This window comes from Mchenga conophoros, linkage group LG20, assembly GCF_057382185.1.
Source record: "Mchenga conophoros isolate Kocher_MC1m ecotype Shallow Benthic linkage group LG20, M_conophoros_male_GT1.1, whole genome shotgun sequence".
Lineage (NCBI taxonomy): Eukaryota > Metazoa > Chordata > Actinopteri > Cichliformes > Cichlidae > Mchenga > Mchenga conophoros.
The window spans coordinates 11,119,693-11,146,303 of record NC_140545.1 but is presented as its reverse complement, the minus strand read 5'-3'; the positions used below and the strand labels follow the sequence as shown (position 1 = coordinate 11,146,303).

The 26,611-nt window shown below is 38.7% G+C and overlaps 1 protein-coding gene across 3 annotated transcripts in view; it reads left to right on the top strand.

Moving 5' to 3' along the window:
* The window catches only part of ptpn11b (protein tyrosine phosphatase non-receptor type 11b), a 35,113-nt gene extending 9,786 nt beyond the window's left edge, over positions 1-25,327 (top strand). For 2 of the 3 annotated variants that reach the window (XM_085259240.1, XM_085259242.1), the window contains exons 2-16: positions 3,740-3,862; positions 10,355-10,549; positions 12,714-12,906; positions 13,124-13,243; positions 13,416-13,529; positions 15,669-15,765; positions 15,983-16,062; positions 16,241-16,396; positions 17,429-17,560; positions 18,354-18,508; positions 20,590-20,657; positions 20,767-20,918; positions 21,157-21,257; positions 21,359-21,484; positions 22,683-25,327. In XM_085259240.1, the coding sequence (XP_085115366.1) occupies positions 3,740-3,862; positions 10,355-10,549; positions 12,714-12,906; positions 13,124-13,243; positions 13,416-13,529; positions 15,669-15,765; positions 15,983-16,062; positions 16,241-16,396; positions 17,429-17,560; positions 18,354-18,508; positions 20,590-20,657; positions 20,767-20,918; positions 21,157-21,257; positions 21,359-21,446 (1,774 nt within the window). In that variant the 3' untranslated portion in view covers positions 21,447-21,484; positions 22,683-25,327. The remainder of the gene's footprint in view (positions 1-3,739; positions 3,863-10,354; positions 10,550-12,713; positions 12,907-13,123; positions 13,244-13,415; positions 13,530-15,668; positions 15,766-15,982; positions 16,063-16,240; positions 16,397-17,428; positions 17,561-18,353; positions 18,509-20,589; positions 20,658-20,766; positions 20,919-21,156; positions 21,258-21,358; positions 21,485-22,682) is intronic. The other variant, XM_085259241.1, reaches the window with a different exon arrangement.
* Positions 25,328-26,611: the final 1,284 nt, after the last annotated feature.

The window sequence follows — 26,611 nt, the reverse complement described above, 5'->3', positions numbered from 1 at the left end:
AGTTTTTAAAAAGTTAAAAAAAGAATCTATTGGACTAATTTCAACCATAACAGTTCAGTGCTGTGTTTTATCATCAGTACCAAAAACATTAAAGAACTTGGTTAATTAGGCCGTCTTTTTGAGGTTTTGTTCTAACAACTTTTTGTTGAATTGAACAGTACATGACAAACATGTATGGAGGAAGGCAAAAATGAAATAGGCTAGATAGGCTCTTTTAGCCTGAAAGTTTGATTATATTTAAAAGGGAATATCGTTATTGTGTTGCCCGTAACAGTTTTCCTGTTTATAATATATTTATTTATTTTTTTGCTATCTGGAGACAACATACTCGGCCAGATGAATGTGCTACGTTAAGTATTTCAGATATTACTTTTATCAGTCTCCCACTGCCCTTGAGTCATTTCCTGTCTGTCCATGTTTAATATCCCCAATAGGCTTGCAGAGATATTTAATGCTACAAGGAATGCCTTGTCCAGTTCACCCTCTACTCTTGTACGTATTTATGACAAATCCTCATGTAAACATTTCCAAGTTAGTTGTAAAGTCTCCCCTATGATCTGTCTGCTAGCATGAACGTGTTGTAGTGCTGCTTTGCCCCCTGGTAAAGTTAAAGAGGGAGGCCAGGTTTAGTCTGGGTCAGATGTCTGTCAGATGGCTGGTGTGGTCTGTTAGCTGCAAGTGGTCAGGTTCAGGTCTTGGCTGAGGGTCTCATTTTCACTGGACATGAGTCTCTGTTCACATGAATTCATAAATTTTAGGTTTTTATGTCATACTGGTCTGTTTACATTGAAGACCCCGCCCAACATACACAAGAATAACAACAACAACAAGGTTGTTAGTTTCTGTCATTTATCACGCCCTTACATTTGGCATCATTACCCCTGCACCTGTATTGTCTGCTTCTCACCCCACCTGTCTCTCCCACACTCTTCTCATGTTTCTCCACTGTCAAAGCAGGTCAGGCTACTCTGTGGTGTAGATGCTGTCAGTTTCACTTCGTGACTTAAATAAAAATCAATATCTAAGACTGTGTATAAAAGGAATTTCATCCTTTTAAAATGTATTAAATTTGATACTTTTTTTCTCCTCAAGTTAGTAAAGCCTAAAGCCCCAAGAGCAGGCTTACCTATCCTCGTTACCGTGGTTTCAAGTTATTAAGGAAATTAATAGAAAGCACTGTGTCGCATAACTCGAGCTGAGATTCAGACCCTGCAATAGCAGTGACCACAAAAGTATTCTCATGTGTATTTGCCGCTCTCAGGTGACACAAGATCTGCTGAGCTGACACATGAGTTTTATTTTTATCCTACTGTCATGAGTTTGTGTCATACAGTGTACAAAAACGGCAACGCCTAAATGCTCGCCCGCTGTTAAAGCTTTCAGATATTATCTTCTCAGGAATAATGCAGTTAAATGATTGTCCAATTCATATTCTCTGTGTGCAGTGGGAGTGAAGAGCACTTGGTTTTCAAAGTATTAATATACAACCTTTGGTGTCGTGCCCGGAAGTCTTGGTTATACTGTTGCCAAGTGCTAGATCATGTGCACAATAATGGTAATTTATTCATGTGTATAAATCAGTTTCACTTTATTGTAAGTAACGAGGTCTCTGTTTTGACACTGTTGTTTCTCTTGGAGGACTTGACTCCTGAATGTCTCCTTTGACTATATAGCACTGAAAGATTGTCTGCTGGGACTTGAACTACAGTGCAGAGATTAATATATATTGACAAAGACGTGTGATAGATATCACCATTTTTCAATAATTTTCAAAATCTTGGCTACCTGAAGTCATGTGACACTTTTGTGAAATGCCTTTTTATTTTAGGATTCATACTCATTTTGGAAAGTTTTTTTTTTTAATATCTAATCCAGATGAGATTGTACCTGTGTGCCAGTTTTCGTTGCTCAACCTCTGATCATGTATTAGTAGTTTGTGGGCTGAGAAATGAATTTCATGTATTATAGGAAGAGAATGACGTTGTTATCAGTGAAGTTTGGAGAGCTTTTACGCTCTTGCCAAATGTGTTGACATTTCTGAAAATGGCACGGTTTTTGGAGCCTGTTTATAAAAGCGATTATGTCACTGAACCACTGCAATTTTTTGTGTCACCCATGATGGACCACAAAGTACTGTTTATTTATTCTATTTCATGTCAGTTTTGTCAGCTCTCTGTACTTTGATACAATAATGCAGTCCTGGATGGCTAGTGGTGCGTTGGATTAGCCGGCAATGGCACACATTAGTTGGGGAGGTTTAACCCAATGATCCCTGCTTAAACATGGGCTCTAAATCCACACAGCTGATATACAGCCATTCACTAGGACATTACGGCACTACCTTCTCACTGCCTCTTTAATACTAATGACACACAAGGAGTTGTATTTTTCATTTGTTTATAAAGTCTGCTTTCCTTAACAAAAAGGTTTGGTGCATCGATCACAACTTTCAGAGGTATTAGATGAAGCGTTATTGAAATGCACAACTGCAAAAGGCTGCAAATGCATTTCTAACAACCGACGTATTAATCACTAAGAAAAAGGCAAACTGTCTACAAGTGGAGAATATTCAGTACGATATCAGAATAAGAAATGTTTGATAGACAAAACCTACAAAGGAAATCACACCTCTAGAAATAAACTGAATTATTTCATACCTTTCTTGGATGTGTTCCATGAACAGATGAGAGAGTTGAAGTTATGCTACACATTAACACTTAAATCTCATCTTAAATGCAAAGCATGATGGAGGAAGCATCATGCTTTGAGGATACTTCAGGGCCTTGTAATCAGCAACAGAACTAGTAATTAAACCGTAAAAGATCTTTTTCTTTTTCTTTTCTTTTCTTTTTTTTTTCCCAAGTACACATTGGTTATAAAAGAAGAAAATGTTTGTACTCTTAAGCTTGAACATAACCCAGTTCACATGTTGTGACATAAGCTGAAGAAACATGTTTAATCAAAAATATTCCAGAAATGGTTTCAAAAGCAACAACAGGAAACATCTGATGGTGGTGGTTGTTATTAGTGGGGGTTTTACGAGTCACTAAATTCAAGAGTTTACTTTTTTCCAGTGTGCTCACTGACTGATTACACTGTGAGTTCAAGAAGCATGAAATGTATATTTGTGTTCAGCCAAACTATTTCCATATTGCCACCTAAGGTGAAGCCCACACTACATGTTGTATTCCTGTTAGAAATCAATTCTGCAATCATGGTGAACCCAAAGTGTTCATGATCATTTTTCTTCTAACTGTACCTGAGAAATGGTCGGGATAAATATTTGCCTGTCATGTTTGGCAAGAGAGGAAGTAACATGCAATTATTAGCTTTGGCTTTGCAGAACTGTAAACTTTGGTGTCCTTCCTTTTCAAACCAGAACAGGACATACAGTTTGTATGTATTCATTGACTCATCAAAGAAGAACATGTACTTTTTAAATAAGGCACACTGTATGCTAGTCCACCAGTGTCATGATAGCAGAAAGCAGTCATATAAAACATAGCTGAATTAATCAATAGAGTTTTTGTACAGTGTTGTATAAACTGTTGTAGGCAAAAGCCAGTTTTACAGTACATCCATTTTGACCACTCTATATAACAGGTCTGTACACCAATGGAGGTAAAGCACTGCAAGTCCATCAACGTTTTTGATGTAAAATACTCGAATATGTATGGCAGTTATATATGCACTGATTAGTCTTTTGTTTTTTGCCATTTCTTTGTGCACAAATATTTAGGTGGTTTCACCCCAACATTACCGGAATCGAGGCAGAGCAGCTCCTGTTGACCCGGGGAGTCCACGGCAGTTTTCTGGCCCGGCCGAGCAAGAGCAACCCGGGGGATTTTACCCTCTCTGTCAGGTAAACGTATCTGTGCTCCCCACTTAACCTCAGTGTTCTCAACAGTACCAAGTTAAATCCTCAAATGCATGGGTCTCCTGTCATATGGACAAGCTACTTGGTTGATTAGAGAGGCAAGTGATTATCTATGGAAAACACTGATTATGGTGTTTGACAGGGGCTAGTGAGGAAATGCACAGTGATTTAAAGGCAATCTAGCCATGTCTAAAAATAACTAAGCCTGTGTGACTACATGATCAAAAATTACACAAACAAACCTCAGGAGTGCAAAGGTAAGGTGCTCGGTTCAGCGAGAATTGTACTGGTCAGTTTTCAGCCTGAGAATAAGACGTAACACTGCACTGGTCTGAAAAATGTAGGATGTTAAATTCTCAGGAGAGACGAGGCTTTTCTGAGAAGAGTCTCAGAAACTGGTGTCTCAGCAAGTGACTCCACATTTCGCCTGTGGGTAGAGAAATTGTATCAAACGGGAGTTGTTTTGCGCAAGTGTTTCTAAGAACATGTTGGATAACACTTTCCATGGTGTGATTTTTGTCAATTTTGACACTACACAACCAGAAAATCTTAATTTTGGACAGCAGGCTTAAATTAAAGTGAGTTAGACAAGCACAGAAAAGTGTTCACTCAAACTTGTCACTCACGCCTTATTTCTCTTAATCTCTTTAAGAACCACTGTGTGTAGTATGTGTGGTGTGGAGTTTCTGGTAAATAAACTGTGCACTACATGCTGTGGTGATTACGGAGAGCAGGAAACAAACTGAGACAGAAGAAGAGAGAGTTTGAAGAGTGGCTCTTCCTTGGCAACGGAAGCTTTTAAGAGATGGATCAGTCGGCCAAGCTCTTGGAAGAAAGCCCAGACGCATTTGTTACTGTGACTGTAGCTGGCAGTGACATTAGGCAAGGGAGAGTGTGTGAGCGAGTAAGAGGGAGAATGAAATGTAGAAAAACAGATGAAAGGGAAACGGGGTAGTTAGACAGGCAGTGGCTTTTAAAAGATGTTAAAGAGTGAGGGGCCTATTAAGGCTTTGACCTTCGCTGCCTGTGGTTTGTGTTTGTGGTGAGGTTGTAGTAAATGTCACACACAGGAAGGTCGGTGGAGTAAGTTGTAGCCGCAGCTTGTGATCTTGACAGACTTAAACACAGATGTATGCACAAAGAGGTCAAGTGGCCAAGCTGCAGAGACTCACCACCTGCTACGGAAGGTAGGTCACTTTGAACTAAGGGCAAGGAAGAGTCTGTGTAACTTCACAATAAAAACACTTGACAATTTAAAAAAGAAAAAAAAAAGCTGCTTGTTTGCCACCTACTGATCTCACTATACTATATGTTGAATGCAATACACAAAACAAAGTATGAAATTGAGTTAATTGTTTCACTTGAAGTTCATCTAAAACATAAAAACATTTTTAAGTAATGCAGAAAATATTAGAAATGGGAATAAAGGTTTATTTTGTGTTTATTACAAAAATATGACTGTGCAAGCTTGTGCTAATTTTTAGATGAATCGCACAAAAAAATCCAGAGAGAACCAAATGTAGCTGCCTGGAAAGGCCATAATGACTCATGTCTGATTATCGTAATAGTCAGTCTTGGCATCTATAACTATATGAATATTGAGGTCCATCCCTCCCTCCCTGCTTATCTTTCCCTCCGAACATCATCTCCTCGTTTCTCCCCTTTCTCCCATCTACTCTGTTCCACGAGGTGAACATAAGAAGGAGGGGGTCGGACATAGCCGCTTCTCTGAAGTCTAAAACGCTAATAAGAGCTCTTTGAGGGTTTTGAAAATGTAATCAGCTCAGAGTTTCAGAAAATTCAAAGATGGGGAAAGTTTGCGATGGAAAAAGTTTGGCCTTAATTTATATACGAGGCAAACTTTATAAGGAGAAAAGTCTGGTCAAGTTTTCTCCATCATTTTTCATGCTCTTTATAGCCTCTAAAGAACTCAAGGAGAAATTTTAAGGGCAATCTTAAGAGAGAATTTTTGCAGGGCAGATTACCACAGAGAGCGACTGGATTTTCTTCAAGCCTCTGTGTTATGTAATTCTAGCCTGGGTTTACTCAGATGTGTTTCCACTGCATCCATGCTATTTATAGTCAAGTTCAAGTAGCATTTCACCATTTATTGTTGTGGATACCAATCTGTGAATTTTAACTGCATTTGCAGAAGAAAAATATTCACACTATATTTAGTCAGCATGGGGAAAACGATCTTTTCAGCAGGTCTCTGTACTAATGTTCTTTCTCACTTCATGAGATTGCCTGGTTTAACACCCTCCGTTAATATTGGAGACTTAAAAGTTTGAAAAAGACATGCAGGTCAGCACAGAGAGTGACGCGACAGCCGAGACTGCTGTCGGAGCCGTTTTTAGCATTTCCATATACAATACCATAAGGATGCTGTCTACTCATGAATTATTGATGCTTACTTCCTCAGCTCGTGTTTAGACTTCACCTTCCTAATTGCAGTGGAAGTACAGCTATTGTTTAGTCCAGCGATAGCTGTTATGAACTGCCAGTAGTAGAAATGATTGTTGTCCATATGCTCAAATATTAGAGGTTGTCTTTGAGCTTGGATACCTTTTCCTGCTTATGAAAATGTAGGCTGACAGGCAGGTTTCTCAGTTGTTACAAGTCACTCTGCTATGGTGGGTTTTGTTTTGTTTTGTTTTTTCTCTGTTGGGACAGTCTCGAGATGTAGAAGATGCTTAAATACTGAAATTCTTTTTGGGACATATTTGTTTTTGTCTTTTTTTTCCTTTTTTTTTTCTTTTAGAAGTCCGGTTAATAGGGTGTAGTTGTACTGAAAAACACATAAAGAGGAACTGAAGTAGAGGCCAAAACTGTATCAACTTCAGGTTGATAAGTGTACTTTAAAAGAGATTTCTCAGAAGTGTCAGGATCTATTAGTGCAAAAATATTGCTTGGAATAGCTTTAGGGCAAACAAGCAATAATTTATGTCCTAGGCTTTGCAGATGGATAAGTATGTGGTTTTTAAGTAGTCCATTTCTCAGTTGTCTGTGTTTTGTGGACTTCATCTTGTCAGTGTATTAGTTTAGAAAAACTGATTTATATATTATTTATATTTAAAAAAAACAAAAACCCTTCACTTTTATGCAGTGGTGTGGCTAGAATATGGAGACTAATACTGCACATGTGCAGTATTGTGATCTGGTAGCAGCTCTGGTTGTTAATAAGCTGCAGTTTAACAATGTGGTGATCAGATGTAGAGGAAGTGCAAATCATGTGTCTTTGTGCTTTCACTTGGGTTCCCTCCATGTAAACCGGCGCATAGCATAATCAAGGGCACTGTCATGTTGCATGCTCTCTGTGTTTTCAGCAAAAGGGGATTCTGGTGCAGCTTAAATGCAATTTTAATCAAGCTTTAAATCAAACTTACTAAATTTTACTGTGACTCACTATGTGTGTGTGTGTATATGCTGAGTCGGTGAGTTAAAGATTGTAAAGGTTATGTATTTTGTCATCTGACTAAAAGCTAAATATTCTGTATTTTTGGGATAATTTGGTAAATTGGTCAGTAATGTTTGCTGCTCGGGAGCTTGGATCATGCATAGCGTTGTTTTTGTTGTTGTTACAAATGTTTTTAATCCTTCTTTCCTAGTTTAGTTTTCACTCTGAGCTTAAAAAACAAAACAAATAAACAAAATGAGTTGTGTTACTGCCCGTTTTATATTTGATGTTAGGTTATTAGGTCAGTGGGAAAAAAACAGCAAAAATCACTCATTGAAATTGAGGTGCATTAGTGTACTCCCATGTATGCTATCCTCTCTTTGCATTTTTGCATTGCTCTCCTCACCTTCCATCCGAGACACGAGAAAGCAGGAGCAGAGCATTTAACACGATGAGAAATCGATGCTTCTGATCTGTTCTTTTTAACTGACGTTGCTTTGAGTCATGTGACATGGCTACTTCAACCTTCCATTGTTTTGTTGCAACTTGCTGCTGGATTTCATGATCTGTCACATAAGCTTAACAGTGTTAATGATACATTTACTTTGTTAAATTTGAAGTGCAACACACTGTGAGACTCTGCTGGCATTGAATCTTTTACCATTTTTACCATAACGCTGAAACGTACAGGCATTAAAATCGCAGCGGATCATTTTAAATGACTAATACAGCCTTTACTGAGCAATCCTTTTCTATTTAGAGTCCATCTGTCACACCTCTTGTATACATCACCTGTGATGTATCAAATGGATTGTTCAGTAAGATGCATTTCCAGGTCACAGGTAGGACATGTTGTTGGACACACTGATTTAGCATTTAAATTGGATAATAAACATTTAGTTGGTTTAATTCTCCTTGACTTTTCATTTTGATTTTCCTGCATGCTTGTTTTTGTTTTTAAATATTTTTAAAATAAATAATCATTTCATTTCTTTACATGTAAATGAACCTGATAAAATGAAGATTAAAAACAGTTTTCAGTTGTTGGAGGGGATCGTATGTGTTCAGCAGCAGTAGGAGACTGTCTTTAGAGTAGCTGTGCATGATGCGTTGAGGATATGGGCACCAGCTTGCTAGCTTTGCACGTAACTGCTGTCTTCTACTGCTGGATCGTTAACCATCCGATGCGTTTTGGAAGTTTTAATCAAATTTCTTATTTGTTCTTCTGCATCAGGATGCGACCTGACATAATTTGCACATTTGCTGATGTACCTAATAATTCATGCTGTATTTGTCAGGTGTTCAGAGTTACTACTTAATGGCAATAAATGTTATGGTTGTGAATGCCAGCAACTGTAATTATGCATGTACTCCTGTCAGAATGGTGACAGTGTTGGTTAATGTGTACTGGAACAGACTGGAGTGATCCAGAAAGAAAACAAATTCTGTCCTGATCACTGAAATGACCAAAGCATTTATGACTTATATGGATTTCTTAAACAATGTCAGATTTTGAGAGAAGAGAATGAAAATGTGTTAGGATGCGTTTGCCTCATTACAGAGTTAATGGTGTTAAACTCTTAGAGAACAGGAGGCTTTGGCCGGAGAGTTGAGGAGGGGCCTGTAACGCAGCTATAGACCTGTGGCATCCTGCCAACAGCCACTAATAGAGCCATGAAGCAATTACCAGGACACTGAGAGAGGGGAGTGGAGGGAAGGATAGATTATGGGACAGATAAATACAAGAATGGAGGATAGGATTAATGATATGTTGAGTGGGAGGATGGAAAGAAAGAAAAAAGGAATGTAAAATTCATTAGCACAACAAAAAAGTGATGGAGGGAAATGGGCTTTGTGCTATTTGATATGACCATTAACTGATAATCATTTTGAAAGAGAGAAGAGACTGCTGCATCTCGACCTGCAGATTAGATAGATGGTCTGTACTGCCTGACTAACTCCCCTGTGGTCCCTAAATCTGGTGGTGGGGGGGCGTTGTGAGCGTGTGTGTGTGTGTGCGTGCATGTGTGTGTGTTGTCCTACTTAATATGTTTACAAAATGTTTTGTTTCTCTCTTGGGAAAAACTGTTGGACTGAATCACTGCTATGTAAATCTGCTTTACCATTTGCCATCTACAAAGTACATTTATCAGCTGAGGTGTTTTTTTTAGTTTTTTTTTTAATTTCTTCTTCACTTGCTTTCAGGAAGATGTATTATAGATCAGTACAGCATATGTGTCTGTGTGAGTCAGTGTGCATTCACATTCATATGTACCTATTCAAACCAGCCAGAGGACTTTGAATATGCAAAGTGGTACCAAATGTTTTGTGGCTTATCAGTCTTTAAACTTGCCAGCTGCATGCGTTTCGTTCCTGCAATCACAGTACAGCCTTCCTCCAAATGGATATGAAAACTACAGGATTTAACTAAAAAAAAAAAAAATCATGCTTGCTGAGAAGATAAGTCAAAAATGTTTGATTTGAGATTAAATGCATCAGTTATTTGCAGTTTTGTGGTGTTCCTAGTCTTAATTATCTTGACATGGCTTATCAAAACTGCTTATTGAATTGTATATTTGTCATTTAAAAGCTTTTGCTATATAAAACAACGTGTTTAAGTTTGAAAAAGCCCCAGTTTGGTAAGTGATACAATTGGTAGATAAGTGCAGGAAAATAAAGGAGACAGGTGAAATGATTGCACTCTTTAGATCTTAAAATAGGAACGGCTTACTTGATAAGCTGGACGATTTATAATTTATATGCATTAATGCTTGGGGGAGGTTTTTTTTTTTTTTTTTGTTTTTTTTCTTCTTCTTCTTCTTTCTTTCTTCCCCCATCCTTTTCCCGTCCTTTTCCCGATGAGCATATACTCTGTATTTGTGTAGGTGGCTGTTTATGTGTTTGGTGCCTACATGTCTGCAGGGGAACCAGTGAAAGGGAAAATTCCACAGAGGAAAAAAAATACTACTTTGGAGTGAGTCTACTGCTGTTTACAGTCATGATAAATAAATGATAATTGACTGAATTTCCTCTTTTTCTTTTCTTTTTTTTTTTTTTTTTTTTTTTTTTTCTCCCGTCAGGCGTAAGGATGAGGTGACCCACATTAAGATCCAGAACACTGGTGACTACTATGACCTGTATGGAGGCGAGAAGTTCGCCACACTGGCCGAGCTGGTGCAGTATTACACTGAACAACAGGACCTCCTGCGCGAGAGGAATGGTGACGTCATTGAGCTTAAATATCCGCTCAACTGCAAGGACCCCACATCTGAGAGGTGCCAGTGCCAAAAAAGAATGAAATAGCCCTTTATTGTCATTGTACATGTAGAATGCCCACACATGCAGATAAATAATATTTGTACAGAGCTAACACTGTGAGAGAAGAGAGAGAAACTTCTGAGGTCAGCCTGATTACTTTTATTAAGACTTATAACTATATTCCTGGCCACAAACGGTTAACTCTTACTGTTATTGCTTCAGGGTGTTACACTACTGCATCTCATCCTGTCAGGAGAAGCAGTTAAACCACCTGAGAACCACCAGTGCAGTGGTAGAGGTCTATGTCAGTCTGTAGGGGGGGAAAAAACACTGTGGGCAAAACAATCTTTTAGAGTCAGGAGCATTGTTATATTATTTGTTAAGTATTATGTTTTTGAGATCTACTTTTCAGTGTAAGATTTACAAGTTGGATAAGAAAGCTGGCAGTGTGGTACAATGAATGAGTACCACACTGTGAATGAGTAGAAATAAAAAGATTAAATATTTAGCTTGATAAGATGTTAAAAGATTAGTATATTGTAAATATATGAAATGTAGTCGTAACTAAATTCAGATATTATGGCTTCAAAACAACCCCTTTCATTCATTGCTACAAGGATGTGTTTTTCATTAATTGCTAATATATGTGGCAATAAATTATTGCAAAGCAAAAACAGAGTCTCAAACAGGGTACTAAATATATATTTTTAAAACAAACAAAAAAAACAACATGGCAAATATCAGGTGACATTAAGTGACTCGTTATAATGATGTCAATTATAATTTGGGCTCAAATCGGCCATTAACTCATTATGTACACAAAAGTGTATAAACATGTTTACACATGCAATACGTCGAGCTAATGCACTACTCTGCACACACCCCAACATTATGCAATTGCACTTCACAGTCACATGTTTAAATGTTACAAATCTTTGAACAAACTAAGTGGGCGATACTGCTGTTTGTTTCGTTTTTTGTTTTTTTTGTTGATACTCACCAGATATACACATCCTTCAGAGCGTGTACACAGGTTGGATGCAGCTTTGCACTTCGTCACACCTACACACCTCCTTTGAAACAGGAGACCTCTGCATCTGTTGTATTAATGCTAGGAATCCATGCATGCACTCACACACTTACGGGAAGCTTTTTAGAAAGCTAGGTGGTCATATTTCTGTAATAATTTGCACAAAAATGATAATCTAATACAGTTTTGTGCTGAGCGGGGCTATTTACTCTCCTTTTTCAGCACATCTGCACATTGCAATATGTATATCTAGTTTCTTTTTTTAGGTTTTAGAACGACTTGTGATGTATGGTTTTGGTTTATGTGGTTTTTTTCCATTCTACATGCATCTCTTGTCAGAGCTTCCGGCGTGTTCTCGCTCACCACAGGGAAAAAAAAAATGCAGACATGCAAGTTTTTCATCTTAACATCAGTAAGTGAGTGAGGCGGCAGTCATATAAGAGACACTCTCACTCCTGAGTAGGAGTCTACGCTCACTATACATGTATAGACATGCATTATGTTAAAGCCTCAAAGGTACAATATGGAACTTTTCCTTTGAAACAGGAAGCGTATTACTAGTCCTCCCACTCAGTTGGTCAAGTTTTTGGGTTTTTTTTTTTTTTTTTTTTTTTTTTCCTTGACTTGTTCTGCCTTACAACATTCACCCAAAGACTGCTTTTAAAGTCTCTATACTAATTGGAGAAAATGATGGTAAACAAAGCCTGACGAATGTTTCAAACCCCCCAAAACTCAAAAATATTAATATGCATTGTGTTCTTGAAAAGGTCTCAACATCCTCAACTTTGTATTTATTGTGTGATGTCCACACAATTAATTTCAGATATTCACCGAAAATATCCAAAATGGGCAGAATTTAGGCGCAGTAGTTAAAAAAATAAAGATAAATTAATAATAGTAATAGCAAAAGGAGAGTAATTCGTTTTGTTTGAATTAAATGAAAACATGTGAATGGTAGTTATAAATGCAGTAATAATGGTCTAGTACCATGAAAACCTGGCAGTCAAACACATGGTCAGGATTTCTGGTTCTCGTGGTGTTCTAGGGTTTACTTTTGAGAAAGCCTCATATTTCACATAACGCCATCTTTTAAGTTTTCAGTCTGCCACTGATCATTGTTTCCAGACTCAAGTTCTCCCACTCTTCTCCAGGTGGTACCACGGGCACCTCTCAGGTCGAGACGCAGAAAAACTGCTCACGGAAAAAGGCAAAGCCGGCAGCTTTCTGGTACGGGAGAGCCAGAGTAAACCGGGAGACTTTGTCCTCTCTGTTCTCACTAATGAGGAGAAACATGACAATGTGGATCGCAAGACCAAGGTCACCCATGTGATGATACACTACCAGGTCAGATATTTAATTCCAGGCCCGCTAAGATCTACTGAATCTTGTAAGGAGGATGTTGGGTAATGTTTGTGGCTTCAGATTGGTGGCTTACAATGCCTACTCATCCTAGTTTAACCTGGGCAGTTTGTATTTTTAAGTAGGTCATGATTTATTTATTTTTTCAAAGAACTCCTCGGGCCAGCTGTGAAGTTGTTGAATTATCGACTTTTGTTTTCAGCAGGACGGCAAGTACGACGTGGGTGGTGGTGAGAGGTTTGACACCCTGGCTGACCTGGTGGAGCACTATAAAAAGAACCCCATGGTGGAAAAAAGTGGCATTGTAGTACACCTCAAACAGGTATGGGAGCATTTGAACAAATGAAAGCATCCAGGCTTTAAAGGCATTAGTTGGGTTCAAATTTTAAGGTTGATGTGAAAAGGTTTCTTGTGTCAAAATAGCTTTCTTTTTTTTTTCTGGTCTGTTAACTGATCAAATCTTTAATCATCTTGTCCCAACCCGGCAATGACAGCCTTTTAATGCCACGAGGATAAATGCTGCCAACATTGAAAACCGGGTACGAGAGCTCAACAAAGTAGCAGACAATTCTGAGAAACCCAAACAAGGATTCTGGGAAGAATTCGAGGTCTGTACCATTTAAACTTTCACTACCAGAGTCACTCATTCAATTTATATCCTCTATCCTATTAAAATCAATTTAATAACCTGATGAGCTGAGTCATATAGGCTTGACATAACTGGGGGAACTGATTCATGTTATCGTATTGAGTGCCATCTGTAGCCTGTGAGTCCAGCTTTTAACCACTGCAGTATGTTTTAAGAAAGAAGCCTCATTTTTTTAATTCATATTTCATATATGTGACATGTTACTCATACTATATAAAATACATAAAAAAAATGGTACCCATTTGGCTGCTTGTTGTTGATTTTCATCTGTCATTTATTTGTGCAGACTTACAGCTGTGGGTCTTATTTTTCCTTAGTTATTCATTTCTTTGTCTGTCATGGGAAGTCTAAATGTATTTCAGCTGTCTTAAACTTTGAGTAATGAAACTGGCTGAAGCTTAGCTTATCTTGTGGCATGCATTCATCTTCTTGTTATGTCGTTTTCATGCAACTGACAATTCAATAATGTGAACCATTTCTATTACGTCGGGGTGCAGTAGCTAGTTATCTCATATTTATAAGCCCAGTGCTCGTGCAGGTTTGTCTCGTTATTGGTCAACTGCTTGTGGTGAGACTCGGCTTCCCAGTGAATTAAATAGGTTTTTGGTGTGTAGGTTATTTGGATAAGGAAATTAGGAAAACGATGCAAGAATAAGAACTAGTCTACCTGGATTTGTATTCATGGTAGGGCTGCCACAAACGATTATTTTGATAGTCGACTAGTCACCGATTATTTTTGCGATTAGTCGACTAATCATTTCAAACATCCATTGAACGTAAAACTACAGCTTATTGCACCAGCAGCATCTGCTCTTATATAACTATCATTAGCTTACAGCTTTAAGTGTTTAAGGTCTGTGCTAACTAAAAATAAAGACAAGATAATAGTTTATTAAATTTTAATGAAATTTGCAGATTGTTTCGGTGAAGTTTAATAAACTCAGCCGTCTGCTCCTTGCTATCTAAAATATAACAGGACACTGGAGTATATTCTCGAGCATCTCACACTTCTGATAATCAGCTGTCTGCTTGACGTTTATTCAGCTGTGTAAAAACTATAACTTTAATCTCAGCCAAACCGATTTACTCAGGAACAAATAAAATACTGAAAAAAGCCAAACAATAACATTTTTAAGTTTTCTAAGTGACTTATATATCATGTTTAACCTCCTAAGACCCGAACTCTTCCACTGCATGCATTTTTAATTTCTCTTTGATATTTGGGCATATTGGGGCCCGATAAATGTATAAACAAAGAAAAACCTGATTTTTGTTTTTATGAAAAATCAGAGCCACATAACAGTAGTAGTATAATGTCCTCATAAATGGATATCAGGCCGTATTTGAGGTTTACACAGTTACATTCGCGCCTGAAAATGTGTAAAATGTTTATTTTGTGACCCAGAATGAATAATAAGAGTAACATTAAAACTAACTAGCTGCCGCCATTGTTGGAAACTGAGCATGGCCGCGCTATGAATTCTGGGACACAGCTTCTTCTTCTTCAGGGTTTAACGGCAGCTGGCATCCTTGTACATGCAGTGCTGCCATCTTCTGTTTCAGGCCGTTATTACACTCTTAAATCCTACTACTTATTCCTGCGTCTTTTGTGATCTTACAAAGCTTCAAACGACGCGTCGACTATTAAATTAATCGTCGACGATTTTGATAGTCGACGTAATCGTGACTAGTCGACTAATCGTGGCAGCCCTAATTCATGGCACACCTGGTTTTAATTATCATTGCAAAGGAAATAAAGATTGATATAATTGCTTGACATATCTATTCTTCAAAAGCAGAGCCGGCCTCTAAAATGAATTTTAATAGGAAGTATAAATAAAGAACTGTGCTGTTAATAACAACTCGTATGGTGAAATGCTTCCTCTTCATTGTGCAATGTGAATGCTGCCGTTTTCCTATTGTTCCACTCCAGAGTGACCCCTGCTGTAGTAAAAGCCCATTACACTGTTAACTTTAATCTAGAGTAGCTCATATATAATTGTCTTCCTTTAAATTTCAGTTCCATTATTGTGGATTTCCTTTTGTTCGAAACTTCCCCCAACTCTGTGTTTCTCTTTGTTTTGCTGTCAATCTTCAGGTACTTCAGCAGCAGGAGTGTAAACTGCTGTATCCCCGGAAAGAAGGCCAAAAGCCAGAAAACAAGAGTAAAAACAGATACAAGAATATCCTCCCCTGTGAGTCACACAGCAGCCTGCCATTTCCTGCCTCTCCAACTTCCTGTGGAAAGTGACACAAATAGACAACATAGAGGCCTAAGCAGAGCATGCAGAGTTTTGCTTTGATGGCTCACAGCCTTTATGTTATGTTTGGGGAGGGGACAAAATCTAGTGTGGTCTCACAAAGCTGTAGACTTTTTGTTGTGTGCTAATAGTTTTTACTTTGTGTTTTCAGTCGACACGACACGTGTTGAAATCAGGGAAATGGATCCTGATGTTCCTGGTTCAGACTACATCAATGCCAACTATATCAGAGTGAGTGTGTTCAGCATTAGATAAGACGTGTATCAACAAATGCATTATAAAAAAATATAGTAGTAGTAATAATAATGAGTATTCCTGGGATTTTGAGAACATTTATCTGGTAGCATGCTAGGTTCTCATCTTCATGTGATCATAGCTGCATAATTATCATTCATGCTCACACCCATAGAGTATGCATGAAGATGGACGTTTTGTGGAGGAGGGGAAAGTCTTCATTGCCACCCAAGGGTGTCTACAAAACACAGTCGTTGACTTCTGGAAGATGGTGTATCAGGAGAATTCACATGTAATTGTCATGACCACAAAGGAGATGGAACGAGGACGGGTGAGCAGTTTGCAGCAAGCGTCCCCCAAATATGCAGCTTTATATTTTAGCAGAGGGTCTGTGGGGCAGTGAAACTCTAGTTCCATGTACAAAATACCTAAAGGAAAGCTAATGGACGTAATGGAAATGTCTTACTTTTCCTGATATAATTTTTCTTTTGCTGTTATCTTTTTTCTTTATCCTGTTTCAGTGGATGGAAGAGAAAAACTGTCAACATAAAAACATATTTCTGATTTAATTTAAAATGCTCACATTTTATGCATTGCCCTATATGAAATACTGGTGGTTTGCTCTCACTCATTTTTGTTCAGCTTTTTCAGATGTAAAGCATTATTAGATGGCTGTAGATTGGTGTGCGGTCATGTAGTAGCAATGATGGCGTGTGTTAAGTTTAGGGGGGAGGGGAGAAAGATGGCTGATATGACATGTAAGCTGATTGAAAAGCTGCTCGAGATGAGCGGGTTCTTTCGATGGTCTAATACTCGTCAGTCAGAGCAGTATTTTTCATTAGAGAGGGCAAATCAAACAGTGTTGGAAGGTCATGCTTCAGGAATTTTTAGTATCAAAAGCTTCATTCCCAGCATTGTAGTGCATTTTTCATTTTATTATTTATTGATTTTTTTTAATGCACACTTTGTGTCTTTTCAGTATCAGTTTGACTGATAAAAGACGTTAATGCAGCAGGCACTTGGGCATTTTTGCATGCTTTAAAATATTCATAGATCTACACACACACAGGCACGACTTGCTCTTCTATTTTTGTGTACTTTACACATCAAGTACATCATGTAAATAGATGCTGCATGCACCATTATAAACCCTTTCATACGTCAGACGTATTTAAAACCAAGAAAATAAAAACAATTACAGCAAGATTTGTGCTTATGTTTAAAACTTTCCGCAGACTTAAAACCATAGATATCTAAGCTTTGAGTTGAATATTAAGAACTACATCCATGTTACCCTTTGCTGCCAAACAGTCACCTTTTAGGCTGGATGGAAAACTAAATCCTACTTTTTGCTCTGATTTAGAACAAATGTTTCCGATACTGGCCAGACCTTCATGCCACTAAGGAGTTTGGAAAAGTGCTGGTGAGGAATGTGGACGAGCGGCCAGCACAAGACCATATCCTGAGGAAGCTGGAGGTGACACGTCTGGACCGGGTAGGGAACGCTCTATTCCCAGTCTGAGCCGACCCACTGACCTGAGGACAAATTATCTCACACCACACATGCACATGCTTGTGTTTGTACACTATAAGCTTGCACTTGTGGATTCACAGATCCACAATCCAGTGCTCATGCTCAGTTTTCTTGTGCTAAATGCATAAATAAAAAAATCTTTAATGCTGCGTTTGGCGCGTGTATACAATAATAAGCAAAAAGTTCAGAGTGCCTGCTTTTCTTTTTTCTGTGTTTATTAATGAAAGCTTAGAGGCTGTTGCTTTGATCAGTGAGGAACACTGAATATTTCAGGGGTGATATTTGGACACACACACACACACAGTCTGGATGTTAGGTGGGCTATAGCAACAGAGATGGAATATCCTCTGTTAACTTTTATTACAGTTCTTCTTTAAATGGGTTAAATTTTGATTTGAGTTTTTTCTTTTCATTTCAGTCTAGTTCCAGTTAGTTTCCAGAATAGGTCTGTATGTTTCAGTTCAGTTTTTATTCAGAAGAAATGTGATCAGAAGCACGACGTAGGCTATTCAGATAAGGTGTGACAACACAAACAACACTTTGGTTTATTGAGAATTATGATGTTATTTGATTGTGAGTTTCCATTAACACAGTCTCATCAGGCTGATTTGGAGAGGAAATGTCTTAGGTTCTAGGAATCCTTTGGTTTTCATTTTCCGATAGCTAGTTCTGTTTTTTTTGTTTGTTTGTTTGTTTGTTTTTGTTTTTAAATCGTTTTTTGGTAACTTCACCTCATCATATTTGTCACTTATAGAAGGAGCCTGTGAGGTACATCTGGCACTATCAGTACCTGAGCTGGCCAGACCACGGAGTGCCCAACGAGCCTGGAGGCGTCCTCTGGTTCCTAGAGGAGGTCAACCGCACCCAGAGCACCATTCCACACACTGGGCCAATTGTCGTCCACTGCAGGTATGACAAGGAAGAAAATGGACTATTTTATTATAGGATGCTCATGCAACTTCACTAATTCTGGGTTGGGATTATAAAAAAACAACAACAAAGAGATCGGTTTCTCACACTGACAATAACAGTTATGTTCTTCTGCATACACATACATAAAGCACTTTGTTAGAAGCATCTGCTGTTGTGGTTGTTTTTTTTTTGTTGGTTTTTTTTATATGCAGGCATCCCATCAGCCAGTGATGTACTGAAAGATGAAAGTCTGTTGATATCAAAATGGTGCGACTGGCATCTCAGTGACTTGTCTGTGATAGCACTGTCGGTACTGGGCAACTGGTTTGACTACTTTTGAAAGTGCTGAACTCCTGGTGGTTTCTACAGTTTACTCAGAGTGGCTATAAAAATATTGATGACTGCTCCTTACAACTGGAAAGTGTCCCAGAATCAGAAACCTTTAGTTCAGCATCAGGTTTAATTCCTTGTAACCAGGAACTGAAATCTGAGACTTAACAAAAAAAACCCCAGCTTGTTTGATGAATATCCATTTGAAGTTGTGGCCAAATTTTGACATTAATACCAAGAACCTGGGAACCCTACCTGCTGGTTAAAGTCTGCACTTGGTATAGTGGCATATACACTTTTGGCCTCTTAATGTGAGTTGGTCATAGTTTAAATATAGTTTCATAGTTGAAACTAAAGCTGGCTGTGTTTGTGTTTACATATTTATTTATTGTTTCCTTTTACAAGTTTCATTTTACTTTCATAGTCACAAAGAGTTAGTCACAAAGCAAGTTCAAAGTGGTTTTGTGAACATGAGGAAGAACATTGGACTTCAGCAGTCTGTCCAGCCACCAGATCAGCAGAATCCCTTTGAAATGAGCTAAAAGTGCAAATCTACACAATGTATGTCAATCAGGCTGGCCCCAGCTGAAAATGCTCCTGTGGTTGTAAGGGTTAATCGTAAGCACCTAAATTTCACCAACTGAATTTGTTTAATTTTTTTTTTTTTTTCCAGTTGGCCACTTGGGTGTGCTATGATTAAGGTTTATAATCTGGAGTTAAGAACGCCAGTTTGGTTAACAACTTGTCAGTTTTAATTTTCATTTTAATTCGGCCGATATAGTGTGACCACAATGTGGTCGGCCACAATCAATGTCGACCTCCGATTAAGTCCCAAGCTCGGTGTTCGTTCAGAAATGAAGGTTTAAACACACACACTCTTAATCTCGCTGAATATAACTAAATATAATAGGTAATTTTGAGGGCCTAACTATTAAAAATCTGTAGAGAACAGGCAGCTGTTTGATCTGTTTTTAATGGATATATCAAAACAAGCAACACACACATTGTTGCGATAAATGCAATGTCTTGAAAAAAAAATATCCCAAATTAATTAACATAAAAAACATTTTTTTTAAAAATTCAGACGTACAGTTTTGCACACACACTGTGTCTATTGCGTTTGCAGACATGTTGATACCAAATGTTTTAAACAGTTTTTTTAGTGTGGTATTCTTTCTCTTAACACACCCATCCAAACATGTACTGTAAACACAAGGACAACACTGACCTGACTCTTAAACACAGCGGTCAGCTGGCTTCAGATAAATCCGCCTCTATAAACAGAGATGTGCTTATGCACAGTCTGTAAGCAAGGACCAAGATAGCAGAAGCCTTCTGGTTGTCTCAGCACTGTTTACCAGTCAAGTTTGAGCGGGGTTTGGTTTCATGCAGCTCAACAGTCCATATTCTGGTTTTGCAGTCAATTCAGCAGTTTGTCAGCACATTTTAAGCTTATCTGCATTTGTAAACAGTGGGCCTGATTTCTGCTGACTACTTTGAAAGCACCACAATTGTCCATTGCCTTCACGGTCTACATCAGCAGACATTAATGGTGGGATTGTTGATGAAAATTGTTGATTTTTTTTTTTTTCCCTTAAAGCAATAAATGGAAATAAAAACAAGTGAAACCTCAGCTTATACTTGTGTACTCAAATATTCTCATAACTGTTTTTCACCTGGATTCTGATGCTTTTCTTCAAGTATTGTAGCTACACATGGTTTTAACCTTAAACTTCTTCTTGTTAAAGTGCAGGCATCGGCAGAACTGGCACAATTATCGTCATTGACATCCTTATCGACATTATTAACCGCCAAGGTATGAGGCTCAGATATGAAACTTTCTGGATTGTGAATCCTTTACTTTTTAATAAAGATATATATCTTTGTGCTTCAGTTCTGCTAACATTTGGATCTGCGTGTTTTAGGTCTCGACTGCGACATCGATGTCCCAAAGACCATCCAGAGGGTACGGCAGCAGAGATCAGGCATGGTGCAAACAGAGGCTCAGTATAAGTTCATCTACATGGCTGTGCAGCAGTACATAGACACAGTGCAGAAGAGACTGGAGGAGGAGCAGGTAATTGGCTATATTAGTGTTTTTTACTGTATTAAAACATTAGATTTTTGACGGAGCAGTGAAGCCGTATAAAGTCCGTCAGTTACATTTTAAACGCTAGAGCTGAGAGGCAAATCATCAGCATGTCAGCTGGTTAGGCGTGTTTACCACTTGCTCTTTCACTGCTGAATGTGGTTACAGTTTGAGATTGAGTAATTTCAGTAGATGACAGATTAATTTATTTTTTGTCACTTTTCAGAGGAATAAGATGACAGAGAGGGAATATTCCAATATCAAATATCCCCAGATGACCAACTCGAGGTCCAAGCACAACATGACCTCCTCACGCTCTTCTTCTGTGTAAGTCCATCAGGCATACAAGTGTTAAAAAAATGTCATCATAGGACTTAAACAGGGTTTGACAGTGGGTTCATTTTCACAGCGATTATTTTCTCTTTTAGGCTGACAAACGACGATTCATCAAGCGTATACGAGAACATAAACTTCAAAAGCCCTCAGACATCTTTCAGCAGTAATACCAGGAGGTAAAATCGGCGCCGTGGACCTCCTCTTCTGTCTGCCTCTCTGTAAGTGTCAATTTTTATTTCCATGTTTCTCAGAGATCCATCCTTTAAGCTAGGAAAAAAAAAGCCCAACATTGTTTGTTTCATTGTTTCCTTTTCCTTCTGCCTTAGTCAGTTTAGAAAACTACCACAAGCATTTCTGGTTTCACGTGCTGGATTCCATTAACAGTAAATGTAGCTTTGGGTGGAAAAAACAAAACTAACTTAAGCCTGACGTGTCAGAAAATGTTTCCCCTAAAATCAAAGCTCAAGGTGTTCTTCCGCTGATGGCGGAAAGTTCTGTTTCTTCCAGTGTTGAATTAATTTTCCGTGTGTAAGCAGAAAGGTACTTTTCCTATATTTTTTTCAGTTTTAAATTATAGGTTAGCCAGGAGCAGCTGAGTTGGCTTTAAAGAATACCAGTGCTCCCTTCTTTTTTTTTTTTTTTTTTTTAAGAGCAACAAAAGACTGAATTTAATTTCAAATTATAATGAACCTCAGTTCTCACACTGTCATTCTTTTCTGTCATGGTGACTAATATAAGCACCAAGACAAGGAACCCAGCAGTGTTACAGGGAATGAATCATGACTTTGATTCTGGGGTCACAGGCACAAAACGTATTCTGAATACAGCATTGATTACAGTTGAATGTATTTAAAATGCATTAATTGAATGTGGCGTGTTGTTTCTGGAGGACTTCTGTCAGATATTTTTTAAAATGCATAACATAAAAGACTAACTACCATTCTCCTCAGCCTCTCTCCGTCTTTCTTGGCTCAAACTTTGATACAAATATGGAAAAGATTTAATTTTCATGGGTAGTTTCAAATTTTTAGCTGTGCATCAGTGTTTACGAGCGTGTGGTTGGAGGCGTATATGATTGTATGTAGAAAGTATTAAGTAAGTAATGGGTGCACTTAAACCTGCACCTATTGCTGCTTGATGTGCAGCACTCAACAGGGAATGTTGAAGAGCAGCATGATGGATCAATAAATTCCTAAATATCAAAATGTCCTGAGTGAAGTTATAAAAATCTAATTAATAATAAATGAGTAAATAAGATCCCTGCCAGAAAGACTGAGGACTGTAACTTCAGTGATGCTTGAGAACAGCGTCATTATATTTATTTTATAATTTCAATCTGATTCGAGCATCAAGTCATGAAATGTAAAATCCAAACCGTACTTGGTCTACATGTCTGTGTTTCTTTCACTTTCTCAGCTCCTGAAAATCCCTTGGGAGGGTGGGGGGGGCTCCACACTCGGTACACTCCACATCGCTGGATCTTGGCGTGGACCGAAAGTGGCGGGCTGATGTGTCTGCTGCCACCGTCCTGCTGGACTTCTGTCTGTCCGGACTTCTGTGGAGTCCACAGCATAGTGCTCTTACTCAGGCCCCCCACTTCCACTTGCCCTTTTTCTTCCCTCCTGTGCTAATGCTTCTCCCTTTCTTAACCAGCACAAGTGCCTTGTCACAGGATGTGTCTGTAATCTAGCCAACCCAAACCCACTGTTACTCTGCAAGTCTACATGAGGGCGAAAAACAGTTTTCTCTTAGGGTGACAGATATTAAATGTGGAGCCCGGCCTGGCCTCAAGTGAACGTAGCTGTGTGGGACTAAGGGAAGAGGTCAAAACTAAGCCGTTTGTCCGCACGCTGCCCCGACTCACTCGGTTATCTCTTTCTCAGTCTTGGCTGCTTGTCGTCTAAATTGGATTCTAAGACCGTTTTTGCTGTGTTCTGTCTGTCCAGCTGTGGTGGTTATTAATGTGGCCGCTGAGTGATGGCAAGGGCAGTTGCATAACCTGCTTCATGACCCCAGTCACAAGACGGGCAAGCAAGTCCCCTCCCTCCTTTGAATCTTTAATGAAGTTGTCTTTTTAAGTTGTGAAAGTGAATAAATTTTATTTAGATATGACTGATTATCAAAGTTTTGTATTGTGAAGGAGTTATATATAATCTCACTAGCTGCAAATGCAATCCACTGTTCTTTGACAATTTTGGAGGTGATTTGTTTTCGCTGTCGGGACAAAACCCGTCTGCCCCGACTGTCTATGAACGTGAACATGACCTCCAGTTAAAGAACAGTCATTCATGAAAACTAGGGCTGTTCTGTCCATGAAGTCATTTTTTTTTTCTTTTACTGATGTTGGTATAATGGTTATGTTTTGATGTTTATTTAAATATATATTTATAAAGATGCGCTGTGGTGTAAGAAATCATTCTTAGATATTTGAAGTCCATATTTGACAGAAAACTGGGTGGAAAGGATTCCTGAATGGACGGTCGGAGTCGTGCTCAGCCGACCGCCGTCTCGCAGCTTAGTTTGACTGGTTGTCCTTGTTAATCAGCGGGTCTGATGCTGTTCAACATCTGTCAGGGGGTAGATTGTCACAAGGAGACAAGGGAAAGGGGGGCGATTACAGTGAGGCAGATGGCCATCTGGCCCACTGTAATCACCCCGAGATTGAAGAATAGATTTGTCTCCAAAAAGTAATTTAGAAGATGGCCGTAATCCAGGCTTGATGATAGCAGAGAGAGTAAGCTGACGTCACTGATGTGATAAGGAAGACAGCGGTGCCGCTGTGCAAAGGGCTGTGCAGCAGCTTGTTGGCTACTTTTAGCCTCAAGAAGCAGCACCAAAATATCCTGTGCAAATAGAAGCGTAGAAATGTTGGAAGTCTGTCCTAGATGGTTTAAACCGTAGTCACTCAATGTCCTGAAAACCCCCCTTTTTTTTTCTTTTCTTTTTTTTATATAAAAACCCCCCAACAAACTACTGAATGTCTGACCGGTGGAACGTACCCTTGGTAATATGTTCAGTCCACTTTTTTCCTATTCAAGCATCAAAATAAAAGCGTGACTGCGTGGCACTCGTTCACACCGTTCGTCTTTACAGCTGGACTCCCGCAGGTGCAGCTTGTGATTTTAATGTTATTTTTGAAATGAACACAATTTATGATGCAGCCAAGCACAATCAAGTTCTTCTTTCTTTAAATGGTTGACTCTTATGTGAATAAAAGCTCTGTTTTACATGAATGTCGGTGAAGGCCCACAGGACGTCTGTGGGTGAAGAAAATGCTGCACCACTTGTTCGTCCCTTGAATTCGAGCACTGATGGCGTGTGAATCCTCCTGTTTTTGTTTTTCTCTTCATGAACTGTGATTTATGTCCAATGAATGAGACTTGTTGGTTTGTTTTCTTCGTCCTGCGCTGGGATAATTTTTTTCTTTCTTTCTTGTATTTTTCTTCTGCCTCTATTGGTCAGATTGTGTTTATGATTTGGTGAAACATCAGTACTTGAAAGTGTGAAACTGCTGAACCTCAGGCTGTGTGGATGTTCGTCAGCTTTTTTGTTTTTTTTGTAGTGCACTAAATTTTTGCCATCAGTGTTTATCTTTTGTTTTTTGTTTCAGATTGTATAGTTTTTGATTTTTATTTGTTCTTGCTTTTTTTGTACCTTGACTTTTTTGTAAATCTGTAATTTTACCAATGATAAAATTCAGGCTCTGAGTTGTACCAGCGCACACAGAGCTTTGCAGAAGTAATGTGGTATTTTCACTCTGCTCGTCATCTTACACTTACTTGAACATGAGTTCAATGTGTGTGCATTTCGGAGGTTTTTTGTTTGTTTGTTTGTTTTGTTAGTTTTTGTTTTTTCATCCCCCTGTTCCTCTGATTGCAGTAAACCCGAAATGAGTAGTGTCGTTCAGTGGAAGCTTTTCCCTTTTGCTCTTTTTCTTGCACTGGCTCCACCCAGACGCCTTGTTTTTTGCTGTATAGACTACAACGGCTGACACGATGATCTGTCAGAGCAACAAAATGATTTATCATAGTTTAATAAAAATCTATGATGGCACTATATAAGGTTAAATGTTTTCATTTGATTTTATGTTCTTTTAGTTTGTTACTTCAAAGGAGAGAGAATCTTTCATTCTACAGTCACGTCATATCGGTACGTTTCATAAAAATAATCGGGTCTTTACCAAGGTCTTCATATCATTTAAATACAGTCTCAGGTGTGAGTGTGTGAATGTGTGAGACTCATTACAGCTGCTTAATTATTTACAAAAATAAGCCAAAGTGCAGCAGTGTGTGGAAAAACTAAGGACTTGCTGCTTTCAAAGAAGTGAAGAGGGTAATGTAGCAGCTAGGTGCTGCTAATCAAAGGCATTTGATTTACTGATTATCCAGAAATGTGAGCATCTCTGCATAAAGGAAAGAAGCAACTGCTGTTGGGAAGGAATATGTAGCTACTTCCAAAAACTCAAACTTCCAACGTTCCAGACTGGGATTATTTATAAGTGGAAAAAACATTTGGGACAGGTGCCAGTCTGTCTTGGAGTGGACGTTTGAGCAAATTCAGACTGAGGTCAAACCATGCAGTTCTAAGAGAAACCACGACCAAAGACATGAGCGCTACGTTTCAGGCCTGAGTTGATGTTAAAGTTTATGATAGCACAAAACTTTGGAACTATGAAAAAGTTGCTGGGAGAAGGCCTCCTTTCTCCTGTGCACAGTACAGTAGTTTAGGTTTGCAAAGCTGGATCTTAGCAAACCACAAGACTTCAGGAACAGGACATATGAGACCAAAGTGAAGATGTTTAATGCACAGTGCTATGTTTAACAAAAACACAGCCCATGAGCACAAACACCTCACACCAGCTGTCAACCATGGTGGTGGAGAGGTGATAATCTGGGTTTTGCAACCACAGGACTTTGGCTCCTTGCAGTCTTTGAGTCAACTATGAATTTCTCTGTATACCAAAGTATTCAAGTCAAATATGACGCCATCTGTCTGACAGCTAAAGCTTTGCTCAAACTGGGTCATGCAAAAGGAGAATGATCCCACTGTAGCAAATCTGCTACAGACTGTCTGAAAAAGAAAAGCATCATCGTGCTACAATTACCCGTCAGAGTTCAGACCTCATCTTTGGGTGGAACATTTATGCTGTACCTAAACGAATGCCCGCAAATCTCAATGAAGTGAAGCAATGTTGTAAAGAAGAGAGTGGGCTAAAAATCCTCCACAGTGATGTGAGAGTTTGATAAAGTCTTACAGAAAATCATTACTTTAACTTTTATTGCTGCTAAAGGTGGTTCTACAAGCTACTGAATCATGGGCTGTGCTAATGACAAGCTCATACCTTT